At 43.2% G+C, this 17,324-nt stretch overlaps 1 protein-coding gene and 1 pseudogene across 1 annotated transcript in view; both read left to right on the top strand.

Moving 5' to 3' along the window:
* The first annotated feature begins 2,278 nt into the window (after positions 1-2,278).
* Positions 2,279-3,969, top strand: LOC129538087 (glycerol kinase pseudogene; annotated as a pseudogene).
* Positions 3,970-5,304: 1,335 nt separating this feature from the next.
* The window catches only part of MOGAT1 (monoacylglycerol O-acyltransferase 1), a 33,567-nt gene continuing 21,547 nt past the window's right edge, over positions 5,305-17,324 (top strand). Inside the window, exon 1 of the mRNA XM_055398597.2 lies at positions 5,305-5,868. Within this exon, the coding sequence (XP_055254572.1) occupies positions 5,775-5,868 (94 nt within the window). The 5' untranslated portion in view covers positions 5,305-5,774. The remainder of the gene's footprint in view (positions 5,869-17,324) is intronic.

The following is a 17,324-nucleotide window of genomic DNA, read 5'->3' as shown; positions in this document are numbered from 1 at the left end:
GACACCAAAACTCCCCTTCTCAGCCTGGAGGAGGAACTGATAATGGAAGCATGATGCCTACTCAAGAAAGACAAAGAAGTTCTTCTCCCCCTCCCCACTTTTCTTTGATTATAAAACTGTAGCCCAGTAAGTTCTGGGGGGTGTGGCACCCCTCCTCTCCTACCCGCTTGTAAGCCTCACAAGCATCCTATTCTAATAAATCACTTCTTATCCATCACTTTGCCTCTTGCTGAATTCTTTCTGTGCTGAGACATAAGGGACTGTGGTACTAAAACTCTTTGGAGCCCCTCAAAATGACACCGAATGGTTTCAGCTCTGTAACTATCTGATGGAGTTAGTTTCATTTTGCTAAAGATACAGTTACCTTGGGAAGGAGGAAGATACTGACAAAGTGGCAGTCAGGGTCCCAGTTCATTTCCAGTAAAAGCAGCTTTACTTTGATTTCTTTTATAAATTGGAGTTATTTGAAGATTTAAAAGAAAAAAAAACCCTGCTAAAGTCAAAGCTTGAAACCCATGATCCCGCAGGACATCACTTTTCATCCGTTTTAGTGCAGTCATAAAGATATCTGGTCTACTCCTTGCCGGTAACTAGCTGGGGTGCCACGGACAAATCAGCTCCTCTGCCCTAAGCTCCCTATTCCACAAAATGCTTATTTTAGAAAAATAATGTCTGAGGTTCATGTTTACCTATTAGTTTTATTTCTAGAGATCAACAAAACTCATACAGAAAAGTTGTTTTGAATAGCTTGATGAATTAAAACTTTCTCACCATTTAACTCCAATAACCTGGGACACAATATGTACACAATATGTACAAAATAAGTGTGTTGAATGTTAAACAAGTGAATGAATGATTTATTTGCTAATTAAAGTGGTGATAGACCTTCACGGGTCCCTACTTTGCTCAAATGAGTTGTGATGGGATATGACAGTTCTTTTCTACTTGCTGAGGGATCTGGGAAAGTGACAAGAGCATAATTCAGGAAAACGAACTCCAAATGACTAGGAATAGGAATTCTGGGTATCCAGCTTGTCTTACCTACTAATAGATTGTGAATCCAATTAACCTGTCAGTCTTTATATCTCTCAAGCTTATGTCAAATCCATCTCTATTTGCTAACACAGTAGGCCAACCCAGCATCCTCTATTCTCACAATAGCCTCCTTAGGGCCTCCCTACTTCCACTCTTGTTACTTCCAATCTCTTCTATTAATAATTAGGTGTTAAAGATGGTAACCACGACGCTATATGCAAGACAGCAAAAGAGACACAGATGTAAAGAACAGACTTCTGGACTTTGTGGGAGAAGGCAAAGGTGGGATGATTTGAGAAAATAGCACTGAAACATGTATATTACCATATGTGAAAGAAGCAGTCCAAGTTCAGTGCATGAAGCAGGGCATGGAAACCGGTGCACTGGGACAACCCTGAGGGATGGGATGGGGAGGGAGGTGGGAGGGGGGTTCAGGATGGGGGACACATGTACACCCGTGGCTGATTCATGTCAATGTATGGCAAAAACCACCGCAATATTGGAAAGTAATTAGCCTCCAATTAAAATAAATATATTAATTTAAAAAATAATTAGGTGTTCATCCTCTATCACTAGGACTTGTTTATGTCTTTCTGGGGACTAGCACGCATTTGGTTTATTTTGTTTCTCTCACTAGACTCTGAGCCCTGTGAGGTCAGAGACCTTTCTTATTCAGCCCATCCCCATACCCCACCTAGTGTTTAGCACGTGGACGCCTTTCCATAAATAGTCAATGAATGAATGCGTGTGAATTCTCAGTCTCAGCGACCGTGTCTTCATTCACCTTTGGGTTATCAGGACCGAGGGCTATGCCTGGTGCCAAGCAAGTACTCCATAAATACTTGTTCCACGTTTGGGTCAACTGAAGAAGGGAGGGCTCTCCTCTCTACGTTATAAACAAAGTTGAATTGTCACTCTGCTAGTTGCTTGACTTTGACCCTGGCCTTCATTAACTGACAAATGAGCTAATTTCACAGGGTTGCTTTACCATGCGCTCTGTTTGGTGAAGGGCTTTGCAGAATGTGTGACACGGTGTACACGCATAACATTCCCAGTAGCTGGGGTGGGAGGTCCAGGAAAGAAGCCTAGAAGTGGAAGGGGCGGGGCGAGAAGCTTGGTGCAGATAATGCGTTCTGAGGCTGCGCGCTGTTTGGCCCTCTGGGCTCGCCGTCCTCCCCGCCCCCTCCTGCCGCCGTCACCTGGGAAACGGGACGCGTTCGCCCGCCCGCCGACCGAAGCTAGTTTCATGGCAGCCACGAAGAAAGCAGTTTTGGGGCCGTTGGTGGGAGCAGTGGACCAGGGCACCAGCTCGACGCGCTTTTTGGTTTTCAATTCAAAAACAGCCGAACTACTTAGTCATCATCAAGTGGAAATAAAACAAGAGTTTCCTAAAGAAGGATGGGTGGAACAAGACCCTAAGGAAATCCTGCTGTCCGTCTATGAGTGTATAGAGAAAACGTGTGAGAAACTTGGACAGCTCAATATTGATATTTCCAGCATAAAAGCTATTGGTGTCAGTAACCAGAGGGAAACCACTGTAGTCTGGGACAAGTTAACTGGAGAACCGCTTTACAATGCCGTGGTGTGGCTCGATCTGAGAACCCAGTCTACCGTTGAGAGTCTTAGTAAAAGCATTCCAGTAAATAACAACTTCGTCAAGACCAAGACGGGCCTTCCACTGAGCACTTACTTCAGCGCAGTGAAACTTCGTTGGCTCCTTGACAACGTGAGAAAAGTTCAAAAAGCAGTTGAAGAAGATAGAGCGCTTTTTGGGACCATTGATTCATGGCTTATTTGGAGCTTGACAGGAGGAGTCCATGGAGGTGTCCATTGTACAGATGTAACAAATGCAAGCAGGACAATGCTTTTCAACATTCACTCTTTGGAATGGGATAAAGAGCTCTGTGAGTTTTTTGAAGTTCCAATGAGCATTCTTCCAAATATCCGGAGTTCTTCTGAGATCTATGGCCTAATGAAAACTGGGTCTTTGGAAGGTGTGCCCATATCGGGGTGTCTGGGGGACCAGTCTGCTGCATTGGTGGGACAACTGTGCTTCCAGGATGGACAAGCCAAAAACACGTATGGAACAGGCTGTTTCTTACTATGCAATACAGGCCATAAGTGTGTATTTTCTGAACATGGCCTTCTGACCACAGTGGCTTACAAGCTTGGCAGAGACAAACCAGTATATTATGCACTGGAAGGTTCAGTAGCTATAGCCGGTGCTGTTGTTCGCTGGCTAAGGGACAATCTTGGAATTATAAAGACCTCAGAGGAAATTGAAAAACTTGCCAAAGAAGTAGGTACCTCTTATGGTTGCTATTTCGTCCCAGCCTTTTCAGGCCTATATGCCCCTTATTGGGAGCCCAGTGCCAGAGGGATCATCTGTGGGCTCACTCAGTTCACCAATAAATGCCATATTGCTTTTGCTGCACTAGAAGCTGTTTGTTTCCAAACCCGAGAAATTCTGGATGCCATGAACCGCGACTGTGGAATTCCACTCAGTCACTTGCAGGTGGACGGAGGGATGACCAACAACAAAATTCTGATGCAACTGCAAGCCGACATTCTGTATATCCCGGTAGTGAAGCCGTCGATGCCGGAAACAACTGCCTTGGGAGCTGCCATGGCAGCAGGGGCTGCAGAAGGGGTCGGCGTGTGGAGTCTGGAGCCTGAGGATTTGTCAGCTGTCATGATGGAGCGGTTTGAACCTCAGATCAATGCCAAGGAGAGCGAAATTCGTTATTCCACATGGAAGAAAGCTGTGATGAAGTCCATGGATTGGGCTACCACTAAGTCTTCAGAAAATGGTGACACTGGCATCTTCAGTAGTCTACCCTTGGGCTTTTTTGTAGTGAGTAGCATGGTAATGTTAATCGGAGCCAGGTACCTCTCAGGTGTGCCGTAAATAATACCAACTCCTGGATCCCAAAGATCTTGACCTAAGGAGAGAATTCAGTGATTCTGTCTCTTAATGTGCTGACAATATTCATAGACTGATTTTATTTACAAGCCACTTGCTGCATGACCCTCCAAGTAGACCTGTGGCTTGAAATAAAGAAAATGGGGCAGAAAAAAAAAAAAGTGATTTCTCAATTAGGAAAAAAAAAAACCCAGAAAGTTTTGCATACAAAAAGTCACAAACTACTCCCCTGAACTACTCAGGCGTTGTTGTTTTTATCCAACTTTCTATTAAAATGTTGAAGGAGAAAGGGGCATGGTGGGGGGATTGGTAGTCAACTATGTTGACTTGCCCTGTTCCAAACTCCCTCTGGCAACGACTTGACAGCTCCCTCCCACTTGGTGTTGGTCAACTCTACAGTAAGATTTATAAAGAAAATGTAGTGTGTGCTCATAGGATGAGGCACAACCTGTTGTTTAGTTGCAAAGTCGTGTCTGACTCTTTTGCAACCCCACGGACTATAGCATACCAGGCTCCTCTCTCCATGGGATTTTCCAGGCAAGAATATTGGAATGGGTTGCCCTTTCCTTCTCCAGGGGATCTTCCCAACCCAGGGATCCAACCTGTGTGTCCTGTATTGGCAGGCAGATTTTCTACCACTGAGCCACAAGGGAAGCCCGAGGCACAATTTAGAATCTCTCCATTTATTTAACATATCAAAAATGGAATCCTTCCGTGGCAAATCTTAGGGTAAAGACTTGAACCCTAAACAGCCTGCAAGGATCTGATTCTTGACCACTGTTTTTGAGTCATTTCACTACAATCTCCTTGTTCCCTGAGTTTCCATTATATTGGTTTTAGTTTCAGCCACAGGACCTTTGCACATGTGCTTCCCTTTGCTTGAGTTAGATTCACGTTTATAATTAAAGTTAAGGTCACTTCTTCTGAGACTGACCCTCCAGTCTAAGTCCTAGAACCTTCTCATTCATTCATAGTAGGGTTTCACTTTGCAATTACACACCCAAGGGTGTGGTTATTTTTTCTTGTTTCTCTCCCCGCCCCACCCCCACCCTCCAACGCCGATTTGTACTGAGAGCAGAATTTGTGAATGAGCTAGTGTATCCTCAGCGCCCAGATTGGTTCCCGGCAAGTGGTAGGTATTCAGTAAATGTCCATTAAATGAGTAAGCGAAAGGTTTCCAGGATAGGTGTAGGGATCTGAGACACAAAGGTGAGGAATCCCCCAGAGTCTGGGGGTGGTGTGGGGGACACAGACCAATAAACAGATGGGTACCAAGCTCCAGAGAAGCTAATTCTTGCTCCTACCTCCTGCTGGTGGGAGAGCCTAACCCTTCCCCAGCTGCAGACACTTTAGGAGGAAGAGGTGGGTTTAAGGGCGGATGCTGAAGCTGGGTGCACAGTAATCGATCTCTGAGCAACGGTCAGGGTTCGGTGGAGAGCCCCGGGCTTCTAGGCTAATTGCAGGAACCCGAGTTGCCGGGCTCGGGCAGGTGGCCAGCTGACCTCGCTTGCCGACCCTTGCGCCCAGCGTTGCGCTCTTTCCTCGGCTCCCGGGCGAGTCAGCCAATGCGCCCCGGGCGCCGCAGCTGCTCCCGAGCCCCGGCGCTCGTGATTGGCAGCCCCCAGCCTCAGCCCCCGGCGCGCCCTCCCACCCAAGACCAAGTCCAGTCCTCGCCCAGTCCCGGGCGGTCGCCGCCCCCTCTGAGCCCGGGGGCTGGGCGCTGGCCTGGGCGGCCGCTCACACCCTGCAGGCGCAGCGGAGCAGCGAGGTCCCAGGCGCAGCGCTCCACGCCGCCCTCGCTTGTCACGGCCGGGCCATGAAGGTCGAGTTTGCGCCGCTCAACATCCCGCTGGCGCGGCGGCTGCAGACGGCGGCGGTGCTGCAGTTTGTGCTGTCCTTCCTGCTGTTCGGTAAGGACGCCAGGCCGCTCAAGATCCAGGCGAAACTGCGCGGTGCTTGGGGCTCCGTCTGCTCCTTTCCCGACCGTCGTTGTTGGAAAGTCCAAGGACGTCCTTAGACCCTCTAGCCCACTGCCTTTGTAAGCCTAATCTGGCAGGTCACACGGGACGTGGGGAGCTAATTTGGGGTTCTCCTCTTTGATTCCTCTTTTCAAGTGAAGCTCGCAGCGAACGACTGATTGCCGACTTAATTTTCCCCAGTGCTGTTTTTAAAAATCGAGGCTTACCTTTACCCCAAGTAAAAGGCCCAGATTTACGGCTCGATGGGTTTTGACACGTGGGTTTTTACATCCAAACGGAACCACGACCCAAGCGAGCTGGAGGACATGGCACTTAAGCCTCTCGAAGTAGACAAACTCGTTTTCTTGAATTACGGGTTCGGAAATGGACTCAATGCCCAAGGATCTGAAAACTGATCCCTTCCTTCTCCCCACCCTAAGGACAAATATCTGGGTTAGCTTCTCCGTGTTAAAGGTTTCCGGGATGCGGAAAGGTACCTTGCTGCGGATGCACCATACACTGGTTGGGTTGGGTGGCCTCTGCCTGTAAATAATTCAGCCCCGGAGAATGTTGTCCTAGCCGGCTCTTAAGCCCAGGTAAGAACGCACAGGAGCCAGTCACTAGATGGGGCAGGGGACTTACCTGTGCGCCTTTCCTCCGGATGTTTGTTCTGCTCTTGGAGTAAATGGGTTGAGGGGATCAAGGTAAAGGGGGGTGGTATGAGAGCACTGGAATTATTGGGAACCTAACCAGCAGCAGCAGCAGCAACCTCTGAGACAGGACTGAGCGACTAACACACACAGCCGCTTCAAAAGACTACTTATTTGTATGCTCTAAGACCATGGGTTGTACACTGGAGGCCACAGTAACAGTAATAACTCATTGCACTGTGGAGGTTTACAGTTTTGAACAGTCTTACATTTTGAGTGTCTTGGATTGACGGTTCTCAACCCAATCTGCAATTAAAATGACTGGAGAAATTTCTTAAAAAAAATAGGATGCCCATGGTCTCTCCCTAAGAATTTTGAATTCATTTATTTCAGAATGGAACCTGCACATGGGGATTTTTTTAAAAAATAAATTCTCCCAAGTACAGCTTGAGTTTACTAAAAGAGAAAATTGAAAGCCTTAGCTCATTAAGTCCTCCTAGGCCAGACTGTTGAGACAGCATTATATTTTGTTTTGCTCTTGGTCAAAGTACCATTGAGATAATAGCTACACTTATCAAGGCCTTGGTGTGCCAGGTGCTATTCTGCCAACTACAAATGGGCACGTGCTGCCTACCTCTACAGTGCTAAGCACCATACACTGTTAACCACAGCTCTATGACATAAGGACTGTGCCTTCTTGCACTCATTGTACAGATGAAGGAACCAAGAGGTGGAGTGAATGGTTCACGGGTTAGTAGGAGGCGGAGGAGTTGGGGGCAAATCTGAATACTCAGCGTCCCTGCTTTAACCACTCTGCTGTCCAGTTTAATGTCTTGAACCTGGAGACTGACCTCACTCACCTGTCAGCACATCTCTGATAGCCCGCTGTCTTTTTCTTCCACGGCCCTTGCCGATGCTTGTATTTGTGTATGTCTGTGGCTACTTGAGAAAGGTCTGTATTGCCATCCGTAGGTAAGCAGAATTTGTCACCCTAAAATATGTTTCTTTGGTTTATTAATTATTTGAAACTGGTTATTTTCTAAAAAGCAGCAGACAAAACAAAACAAAGACAGACAAAATAAAAAACTTTGAAAACCCAGCAGGAGTTACCCTTTTGTAAGTAATGTTCACATTTATAAGGGGAATCTCTATTTGTAGTCGTTTGTCCCTTGCTGTAGAAAAGAGGATGACCAAATCTCTAGAAACTGATCAAGTGGAGAAGGGAGGGATTTATACCTGCATAAAATCTTACCCTTGTTTTTTTCCTGATAACCTCCCATAACTGATCCTGCATACCTTCAACATCCTCTTTTGTCTTTAGCTGGTGATGGTATTTAAGGTGAGGGTTTCAGCCGAGTTACTTTGTTTTCCTGGGTCCCCCCTTTCATCCATATTATTAAAATTTTGTTTGATTTTTTTCTCCGATGAATCTATCTCCTATCAATTTAATTCTTAGGCCAGCCAGAAGAACCTAGGAAGGTAGGGGAAAATGTCTTCCTCCCTGACACATCCCAGTCCATAGGCTCAGTGAGGGAGCACCCAGCATGTGCCTGGCCCAGGGAAGGCATAAATACTGGTCGAACATCTTCACTCTGTCACCCACGTCTCCTATTTGTATTAACTCATGTCGGTAAATCCCCACAGCAACCCTAGAGGTAGGGGCTACCCTGAGCTCATTTTCCAAAGATAGAGCTTGGAGGTGTATTAATTATTCAAGGTCACAAGGTGAGTTGTAGAGCTCCGTGTACCACATGTGAGTGGATTGGACATGGCCCACCACTCCTAATTTGAATCAGACTACAGTGGCTTGACAAGATTTTTTCTTTTTTAACTTTTTATTTCATATTGGGGTAGCTGATTAACAACGTTGTGAGAGTTTCAGGTGAACAGCAAAGGGACTTAGCCATACACACACTTGTATCCATTCTCCCCCAAACTCCCCATCCAGGCTGCCACATAACACTGAGCAGAGTTCCATGTGCTATACAGCAGGACCTTGTTGGTTGTCCATTTTAAACACAGCAGTGTGTACATGTCCCCTCCAAGCTCCCTAATTATCCTTTCACCCTATGATTCTATCTTCACCCAGCCCCACCCTATAACCAGATAACCAAACCATAAGCTCCTTCTTGAAGTCTGTAAGCCTTGACGGACAATTTAAATACGTTTATTGCACACATTTGACATTTGCACTATTCTTTTATATTGTATATTTTGGAAATTTTATTATGAAAAATTTCAAACACACAGAAAAGTAGAGATAAATGTGTGAATTCCCATATACCCATTACTTGGATTTACAATTATTTTAACAATATGTTATATTAGTTTTATCTATTTTGCAAGACTATTTTGAAGCAAACCGTGTATTTTAATCCAAAATATTTTAGTCTACATATTATAAAATTATGTTTTACATGTAGCATAATTAACAGTGATTGCTTGAAATCGTCTAAGTCAACTTAATATTCATCTTTCCTAAAATTGAGCCAGAAATACACTTTGGTGGGTGATTTTTGGGTGTTTGAATTCAAACTCTTTTGGTGTTTGAATCAGGATCCAAACAAACCCCCTGGGTTGCATTTAGTTTTTAAATGTCTTTTAATTTAGAACAGTGTTGCCCTATTTGTTTTGTCAGCAAAGCAATGAAGAAGCCAGGTTATCTGTTCTGCAAGATACCTTCAGTGTTCCTCTGCTATTTTGGAGGGGAAACTTCTTCCTCAGTTCTCTGCTGTTCAATCGCTCAGTTGTGTCCAACTCTTTGCAGCCCCATGGATTGCAGCCCGCCAGGCTACCCTGTCCTTCCCCATGTCCCGGAGTTTGTTCAAACCCATGTCCACTGAGTCTGTGATGCCATCCAACCATTTCATCTCCTTCTCCTCCTGCCTTCAATCCCATCATCAGGATCTTTTCCAATGAATCGGCTCTTCACGTCAGGTGGCCAAAGTATTATAGCTTCAGCATCAGTCTCTGTATTTCTTCTAAAATGGAGGTTGGAGCTGAAACCTTGATTTAGGTGAAACGTTTTTGCCCGTCCTATTCCAAGGTGTTGCTGGGTGCTCAGGTCGCATTATCAGATCCATGTAATGTCCAGTTGTCCCATTATTAGTGTCTAAGACTGGTCAGTGGGTCCAGGTAGGAAGTAATGTGAGGGCTGGTAATTGACATGCTGCGGATAAAAGTTCCCATTGACCGTTGATCTTTCACCTAGTCTCTGTTAATGATCCTTGACTAAATTAACTTTTATTTGGGAATACAAAATGGTAATTTTCATATTGTCTCATTCTTTCTTCACATATTAGCTAGAATTTACACCAGGAATAATTTTTCCTAATCATCTATGGCCATTGCTTACCCTACAATTCCTTTCTTACAGGGAAGATAAGGATAAACACTTATTTCTTTCTATTTTAATTATTTTAAAGAGTTGTAATATCTCCTTTCAATGGTGACAGAAATTTTATTAACTATGTCTTTTAAAATCTCTAAATGAAGATCTTGGAATGCATTTTTCTTTCCACCATCAGGAAATGAGTTTAAGCTGTAACAATAGCACTTGAAATATATATTTTTAAAATAGCGAATTGTTTCATTTAGTCATGAAATCAAATATTCTTTCCTTGAGTTAAATGTTAAGTGCTTGTCTTTCAATCCTACAACATTGTATTAGTTTTAGGTATACAACGTAATGATTTGATTTCTCTGTTGCAGAATGATTTCCACAAGTTTCAGTTCAGTTTAGTCACTCAGTTGCGTCTGACTCTCTGCAACACTGTGAATCGCAGCACGCCAGGCCTCCCTGTCCATCACCAACTCCCGGAGTTCACTCAAACTCGTGTCCATCGAGTCGGTGATGCCATCCAGCCATCTCATTCTCTGTCGTCCCCTTCTCCTCCTGCCCCCAATCCCTCCCAGCATCAGACTCTTTTCCAGTGAGTCAGCTCTTCACATGAGGTGGCCAAAATATTGGAGTTTCAGCTTTAGCATCAGACCTTCCAATGAACACCCAGGACTGATCTCCTTTAGGATGGACTGGTTGGATCTCCTTGCAGTCCAAGGGACTCTCAAGAGTCTTCTCCAACACCACAGTTCAAAAGCATCAATTCTTCAGCGATCAGCTTTCTTCACAGTCCAACTCTCATATCCATACATGACCACTGGTAAAACCATAGCCTTGACTAGACAGACCTTGGTTGGCAAAGTAATGTCTCTGCTTTTTAATATGCTATCTAGGTTGGTCATAACTTTCCTTCCAAGGAGTAAGCGTCTTTTAATTTCATGGCTGCAATCAGCATCTGCAGTGATTTTGGAGCCTCCCAAAATAAAGTCTGACACTGTTTCTACTGTTTACCCATCTATTTGCCATGAAGTGATGGGACCAGAAGCCATGATCTTTGTTTTCTGAATGTTGAGCTTCAAGCCAACTTTTTCACTCTCCTCTTTCACTTTCATCAAGGGGCTCTTTAGTTCTTCTTCACTTTCTGCCATAAGTGTCATGTCATCTGCATATCTGAGGTGATTGATATTTCTCCTGGCAATCTTGATTCCCACTTGTGCTTCATCCAGTCCAGCATTTCTCATGATGTGCTGTGCATATAAGTTAAATAAGCAGGGTGACAATATGCAGCCTTGACATACTCCTTTCCTGATTTTGAACCAGTCTGTTGTTCCATGTCTATTGGACACTATTGTTCTAAGTGTTGCTTCTTGACCTGTATACAGATTTCTCAGGAGGCAGGTCAGGTGTTCTGGTGTTCCCATCTCTTGAAGAATTTTCCATACTTTGTTGTGATACACACAGTCAAAGGCTAGTCAGTAAAGCAGAAGTAGATATTTTTCTGGAACTCTCTTGCTTTTTTGGTAACCAACAGATGTTGTCAACTTGATCTCTGGTTCCTCTGCCTTTTCTAAATCCAGCTTGAACATCTGGAAGTTAGCAGTTCACGTACTGTTGAAGCCTGGCTTGGAGAATTTTGAGCATTACTTTGATAGCCTGTGAGATGAGTGCTATTGTGTGAGAGTTTGAGCATTCTTTGGCATTGCCTTTCTTTGGGGTTGGAATAAAAACTGACCTTTTCCAGTCCTGTAGCCACTGCTGAGTTTTCCAAATTTCCTGGCATATTGAGTGCATCACTTTCACAGCATCATCTTTTAGGATTTGAAATAGCTCAACTGGAATTCCATCACCTCCACTAGCTTTGTTTGTAATGATGCTTCCTAAGGTCCACATGACTTCGCATTCCAGGATGTCTGGCTCTAAGTGAGTGATCACACCATTGTGGTTATCTGGGTCATGAAGATCTTTTTTGTACAGTTCTTCTGTGTATTCTTGCCACCTCTTAATATCTTCTTCTTCTATTAGGTCCATACCATTTCTGTCCTTTATTGAGCCCATCTTTGCATGAAATGTTCCCTTGATATCTCTAATTTTCTTGAAGATATCGCTAGTCTTTCCCATTCTATTGTTTTCCTCTATTTCTTTGCACTGATCACTGAGGAAGGCTTTCTTATCCCTCCTTGCTATTCTTTGGAACTCTGCATTCAGATACTCATATCTTTCCTTTTCTCCTTTGCTTTTCGCTTCTCTTCTTTCATAGTTATTTGTAAGGCCTCCTCAGACAACCGTTTTGCCTTTCTGCATTTCTTTTTCTTGGGGATGGACTTGATCACTGCCTCCTGTACAGTGTCATAAACCTCCATCCATAGTTCTTCAGGCACTCTATCAGATCTAGACTCTTGAATCTTTTTGTCACTTCCACTGTATAATCATAAGGATTTGATTTAGGTCATACCTGAATGGTCTCCTTGGAAGGAAAGTTATGACCAACCTAGACAGCATATTAAAAAGCAGAGACATTACTTTGTTAACAAAGGTCCGTCTAGTCAAGGCTATGGTTTTTCCAGTAGTCATGTATGGATGTGAGAGTTGGACTATAAAGAAAGCTGAGCACCGAAGAATTGATGCTTTTGAACTGTGGTGTTGGAGAAGACTCCTGAGAGTCCCTTGGACTGTAAGGAGATCCAATACACAGAAGAACTGTACAAAAAAGATCTTCATGACCCAGATAACCACAATGGTGTGATCACTCACCTAGAGCCAGACATTCTGGAATGCGAAGTCATGTGGACCTTAGGAAGCATCATTACAAACAAAGCTAGTGGAGGTGATGGAATTCCAGTTGAGCTATTTCAAATCTTAAAAGATGATGCTGTGAAAGTGCTGCACTCAATATGCCAGGAAATTTGGAAAACTCCATCCTCAAGGAGATCAGTCCTGAGTGTTCATTGGAAGGAGTGATGTTGAAGCTGAAACTCCAATCCTTTGGCCACCTAATGAGAAGAGCTGACTCATTGGAAAAGACCCCGATGCTGGGAAAGATTGAAGGCAGGAAGAGAAGGGGATAATAGAGGATGAGGTGGTTGGATGGCATCACTGACTCAATGGACATAGGTTTGGGTAGACTCCAGCAGTTGGTGATGGACAGGGAGACCTGGCATGCTGTGGTTCATGGGGTTGCAAAGAGTCGGAGACGACTGGGCGACTGAACTGAACTGAATGGTCTAGTGGTTTTCCCTACTTTCTTCAATTTAAGTCTGAATTTGTCAATAAGGAGTTCATGATCTGAGCCACAGTCAGCTCCTGGTCTTGTTTTTACTGACTGAAAAGAGCTTCTTCATCTTTGGCTGCAAAGCATATAATCAGTCTGATCTCGGTATTGACCATCTGGTGATGTCCATGTGTAGAGTGTTCTCTTGTGTTTTTGGAAGAGGGTGTTTGCTGTGACCAGTGTGTTCTCTTGGCAAAATTCTGTTAGCCTTTGTCCTGGTTCATTTTGTACTCCAAGGCTACACTTGCCTGTTTTTCCAGGTGTATCTATTGACTTCCTGCTTTTGCATTCCAGTCCCCTATGATGAAAAGACATCTTTTTTTGATGTTAGTGGTAGGTCTTAATAGAACCACTTAACTTCAGCATCTTTGGCATTAGTGGTTGGAGTATAGACTTGGTTTACTGTGATATTGAATGGTTTGCCTTGGAAGTGAACTGAGATCATTCTGTTGTTTTTGAGATTGCACCCACGTACTGCAGACTCTTGCTGACCATGATGGCTACTCCATTTCTTCTAAGGGATTCTTGCCCACAGTAGTAGATGTAATGGTCATCTGAATTAAATTCACCCATTTGGGTCCATTTTAGCTCACTGATTCCTAAAATGTCAATGTTCACACTCAACATCTCCTGTTTGACCACTGCCAATTTACTTTGATTCATGGACCTAACATTCCAGGTTCCTGTGCAATATTGTTCTTTACAGCATCAGGCTTTACTTCCATCACCAGTTACATCCACAACTGTGCATTGCTTCTGCTTTGGCTCAGCCTCTTCATTCTTTGTAGAGTTATTTCTCCACTCTTCTCCAGTAGCATATTGGGCACCTACCAACCGGGGGAGTTCATCTTTCAGTGTCACATCTTTTTGCCTCTTCATACTGTTCATGGGGTTCTCAAGGCAAGAATGCTGAAGTGGTTTGTCATTCCCTTCTCCAGTGGACCACATTTTCTCAGAACTCTCCACCGTGACCCATCTGTCTTGAGTGGCCCTACATAGCATGGTTCATAGTTTCATTGAGTTAGATAAGACTATGATCCATGTGATCAGATTGGTTAGTTTTCTGTGATTGTGTCCAAATCCAAAAAATAATAGTGATGCTGTACTGTGACCTGACTGACTCATTTGAAAAGACCCTGATGCTGGGAAAGATTGAAGGCAGGAAGAGAAAGGGACGACAGAGGATGAGATGGTTGGATGGCATCACCAACTCAATGGACATGAGTTTGAGTCAACTCTGGAGTTGGTGATGGACAGGGAGGCCTGGCGTGTTGCAGTCCATTGGGTAGCAAAGAGTCGGACATGACTGAGCAACTGAACTGAACTGTGACCTAATCCAGGGGCCCTATTCATATTTCACCAATTGCCCCACTAATGTCCTTTATAGCAAAAGAATCTACATGTATTAAATTACATCTTTTTAGCCTCCCTTAATCTAGAAGATTTTGAGGGAGCACGTTTTAATGTTCACTCTAGTGATTTGGACTAGATTCTTGGACTTGCATGAACACTATTTGCCTCTTCTATCATGGATTATCTTTGTGGTTTTTAATTTGTAGCTATACAAATTATTTATGTTTCTTTTGTCCTTAAGCTTCTTAAGCTTTCTTAAATAGTAGGAAAATGGGACTGGTTTCAACTCAATTCTTGTTATAATTTGACTTCATTAGGCAAAGAAAATGTTCCAATAATGAATTCATCTTTAACCAAGAAAAGTGTGAATCCTTATAAGTCGATACTTTTTAAAGGCAGTATGGAGCAGACCCACATATGAGGAATACTAGGCTGCAAAATTCTTTGAGGGGTTCTTAGATTTGCATTTTAGCACCATCCTCATCCTAAAACACTCTGGAAGTCACGTTTTCTTAAAGCAAGAATTTTAAAAATTAGAGGAATGTTAAAATTACAGTCTTATACTCAGCAGATGGCACTAATTGATGTTTTGAAACACAATGCCTCAGGAATAAAAAGGAAAAGAATGTGATGTGCTAAAGGATTTGCTTGCCTCTGACTTCCCTTCTTTCTCTATACTATGTTAAATGGCTAAAATAAGTATAGAAATAGTTTTTATGGGGCAAATGAAAACTTAGATATGAATGGAAGTGATACCCATACAAGTTAAATATTTTAAATAATTTCTTAATATTGGTCACTGGTCACTATTTATTGCAAATAAATAAACTTCCACAAGTTTTCACAGTGTTTTTCTGATGAGATTTGTTCATGGTAATTTAATAAAATCATGTTAAAGATGAAAATATTCTTACATAAGTAGACTTATTCTGCAGTGTTTTGTTTACTTTTTTTCCCTTTAGTGGAATCATTTAATTTTAAAAAGAAGTGTTGATTATAAGATAATTCATGCTAGTTATTAGAAAAATTAGAAACCATAGAAGAACTTTTAGAAGAGACTAGAGAAAGTCCATTTTCTCACCCAGAGATACCTATTGTAAATGTTTTGTCATATTCCTTTCCTCCTATTTACCTGTTTTTAAAAATTTTGTCAAGATAATACATGCACTGGGAAATAAATAAAAAACTGGATTGAGCCATATGAAACTGGTATTTATAAAGGTCTCAAATAGTTAATGGTGGTTGATAAGTAACATTTATTTGGGAGTTTCCTATATGCCACTTTTACCAAACCTGGGTTCAGCTGGTAAGCCAATAATTCAAGAGACAAATGTCAGTAGAAAGGAAAGCTTCTTTAATAAGGAAAGCCAGCCACCTAGGAGAAAGTGGATTCATGTCCAGAGACCAGCTCTGAAGATTGTGCTCAGCCATGATGATTTTTAAAGGGGAAAATGTGGGAGAGGGAAGCATACCAGTGAATCATCCAGGCAGGAGGTTGAGTTCTACATCATTCTTCATGAGCACAGGCTGGCTGACTCTTCAGATACTATCTTGCCTGTATGATCTGCCTGCAGTATTGCTTGGGGGCAGAGAGCTAGTCTTTTTGTTAACTGTATAATTCTTCATTTCCACTTCTTTTTATCTAGGGAAAGAGTCAACAGGTTAGGCAAAGCATGGTGTGCATTCAGAACAGCCTAAGTCTGGAGTTAGTTTCAATGGCTTAGTGATCTCATTCCTATAATTAGTTTCTTTTAAGGTTAGAAGGGAACAGAACCGGGAGAATAGGAAAGGGGCAAAACAGCTGCTCTCACCATCATGTTCTTTTATTATTCTTATTGTTCTCCTTTTGTTTATTAATTTTTTTTGGTCATACTGTGGCAGGGCAAGTGTGGAGCCCCAACCACTGGGACAAAGTTGAGAATGGATAGGAACTGGGAGATAAAGTCGGCACGAGATTAGTGACTCAGCACGTAATAAAGAAGGAAGAGGCAATGATCCTCCTTAGAGTAGTAGCAATGGCTGGCATTTTTTGAGCATTTACTCTGTGCCAGGCTTTAAGTCTTTGTGTTCTTCCCCATTGATATCTTTTCCTTTTTATAATTAAAAAAAAATCTGACACACAACATAGACATGTGGGCTTCCCAGGTGGCGCCACTGGTAAAGAAAACCCACCTGCCAATGCAGGAGACAGACACAGGTTTGACCCCTGGGTTGGGAAGATCCCCTGGAGGAGGGCATGGCAACCCACTCCAGTATTCTTGCCTGGATAATTTCATGGACAGAGGAGCCTGGTGGACTACAGTCCACAGGGTCACAAAGAATCAGATATGGCTGAAGTGACTTTGCATGCATGCACAGCATCGACATAAAAAGAAAATGTGTAGGTTAGCTTAATGTATTACTTAAAGGCAAATATTCTTGTCACTATTGCCTAGGTCAAGTTTTATCAGATCTTGCTTTATCTATTTGAGTCTACGTCATTAGGTGCACAAATAATTAGAAATGTTGCAAGAAGTGGTAGGTGAGCTAAGGCACAGAGTTTCTCCTATTTTATTTCTATCTCTGCCAATAGAGTTCCTGAAAATGAAATTTCTCAGTGGAATGTGCCCTTTTCATGGGCATATGATGAATAACGGCTCAATCAAGGTGAACACTTGTAGTAGGAACTCTTCTGCATCCGTCTTGTCAATGACAGCTCCTCCACGTTGGGGGTGCAGTGGGGTGGTGGTGTAGGGTCATGGGCTTTGAGAATGGACCTTGAATTTGCATGGGTCAGCCACTTACAATTTGTGTGTCT

Source organism: Moschus berezovskii, chromosome 2 (genome assembly GCF_049115385.1).
Source record: "Moschus berezovskii isolate FMDL1 chromosome 2, NW_MosBer_1.0, whole genome shotgun sequence".
NCBI lineage: Eukaryota > Metazoa > Chordata > Mammalia > Artiodactyla > Moschidae > Moschus > Moschus berezovskii.
Note: the sequence above shows the minus strand (reverse complement) of the source record. Positions and strands in the feature narration are given on the sequence as shown.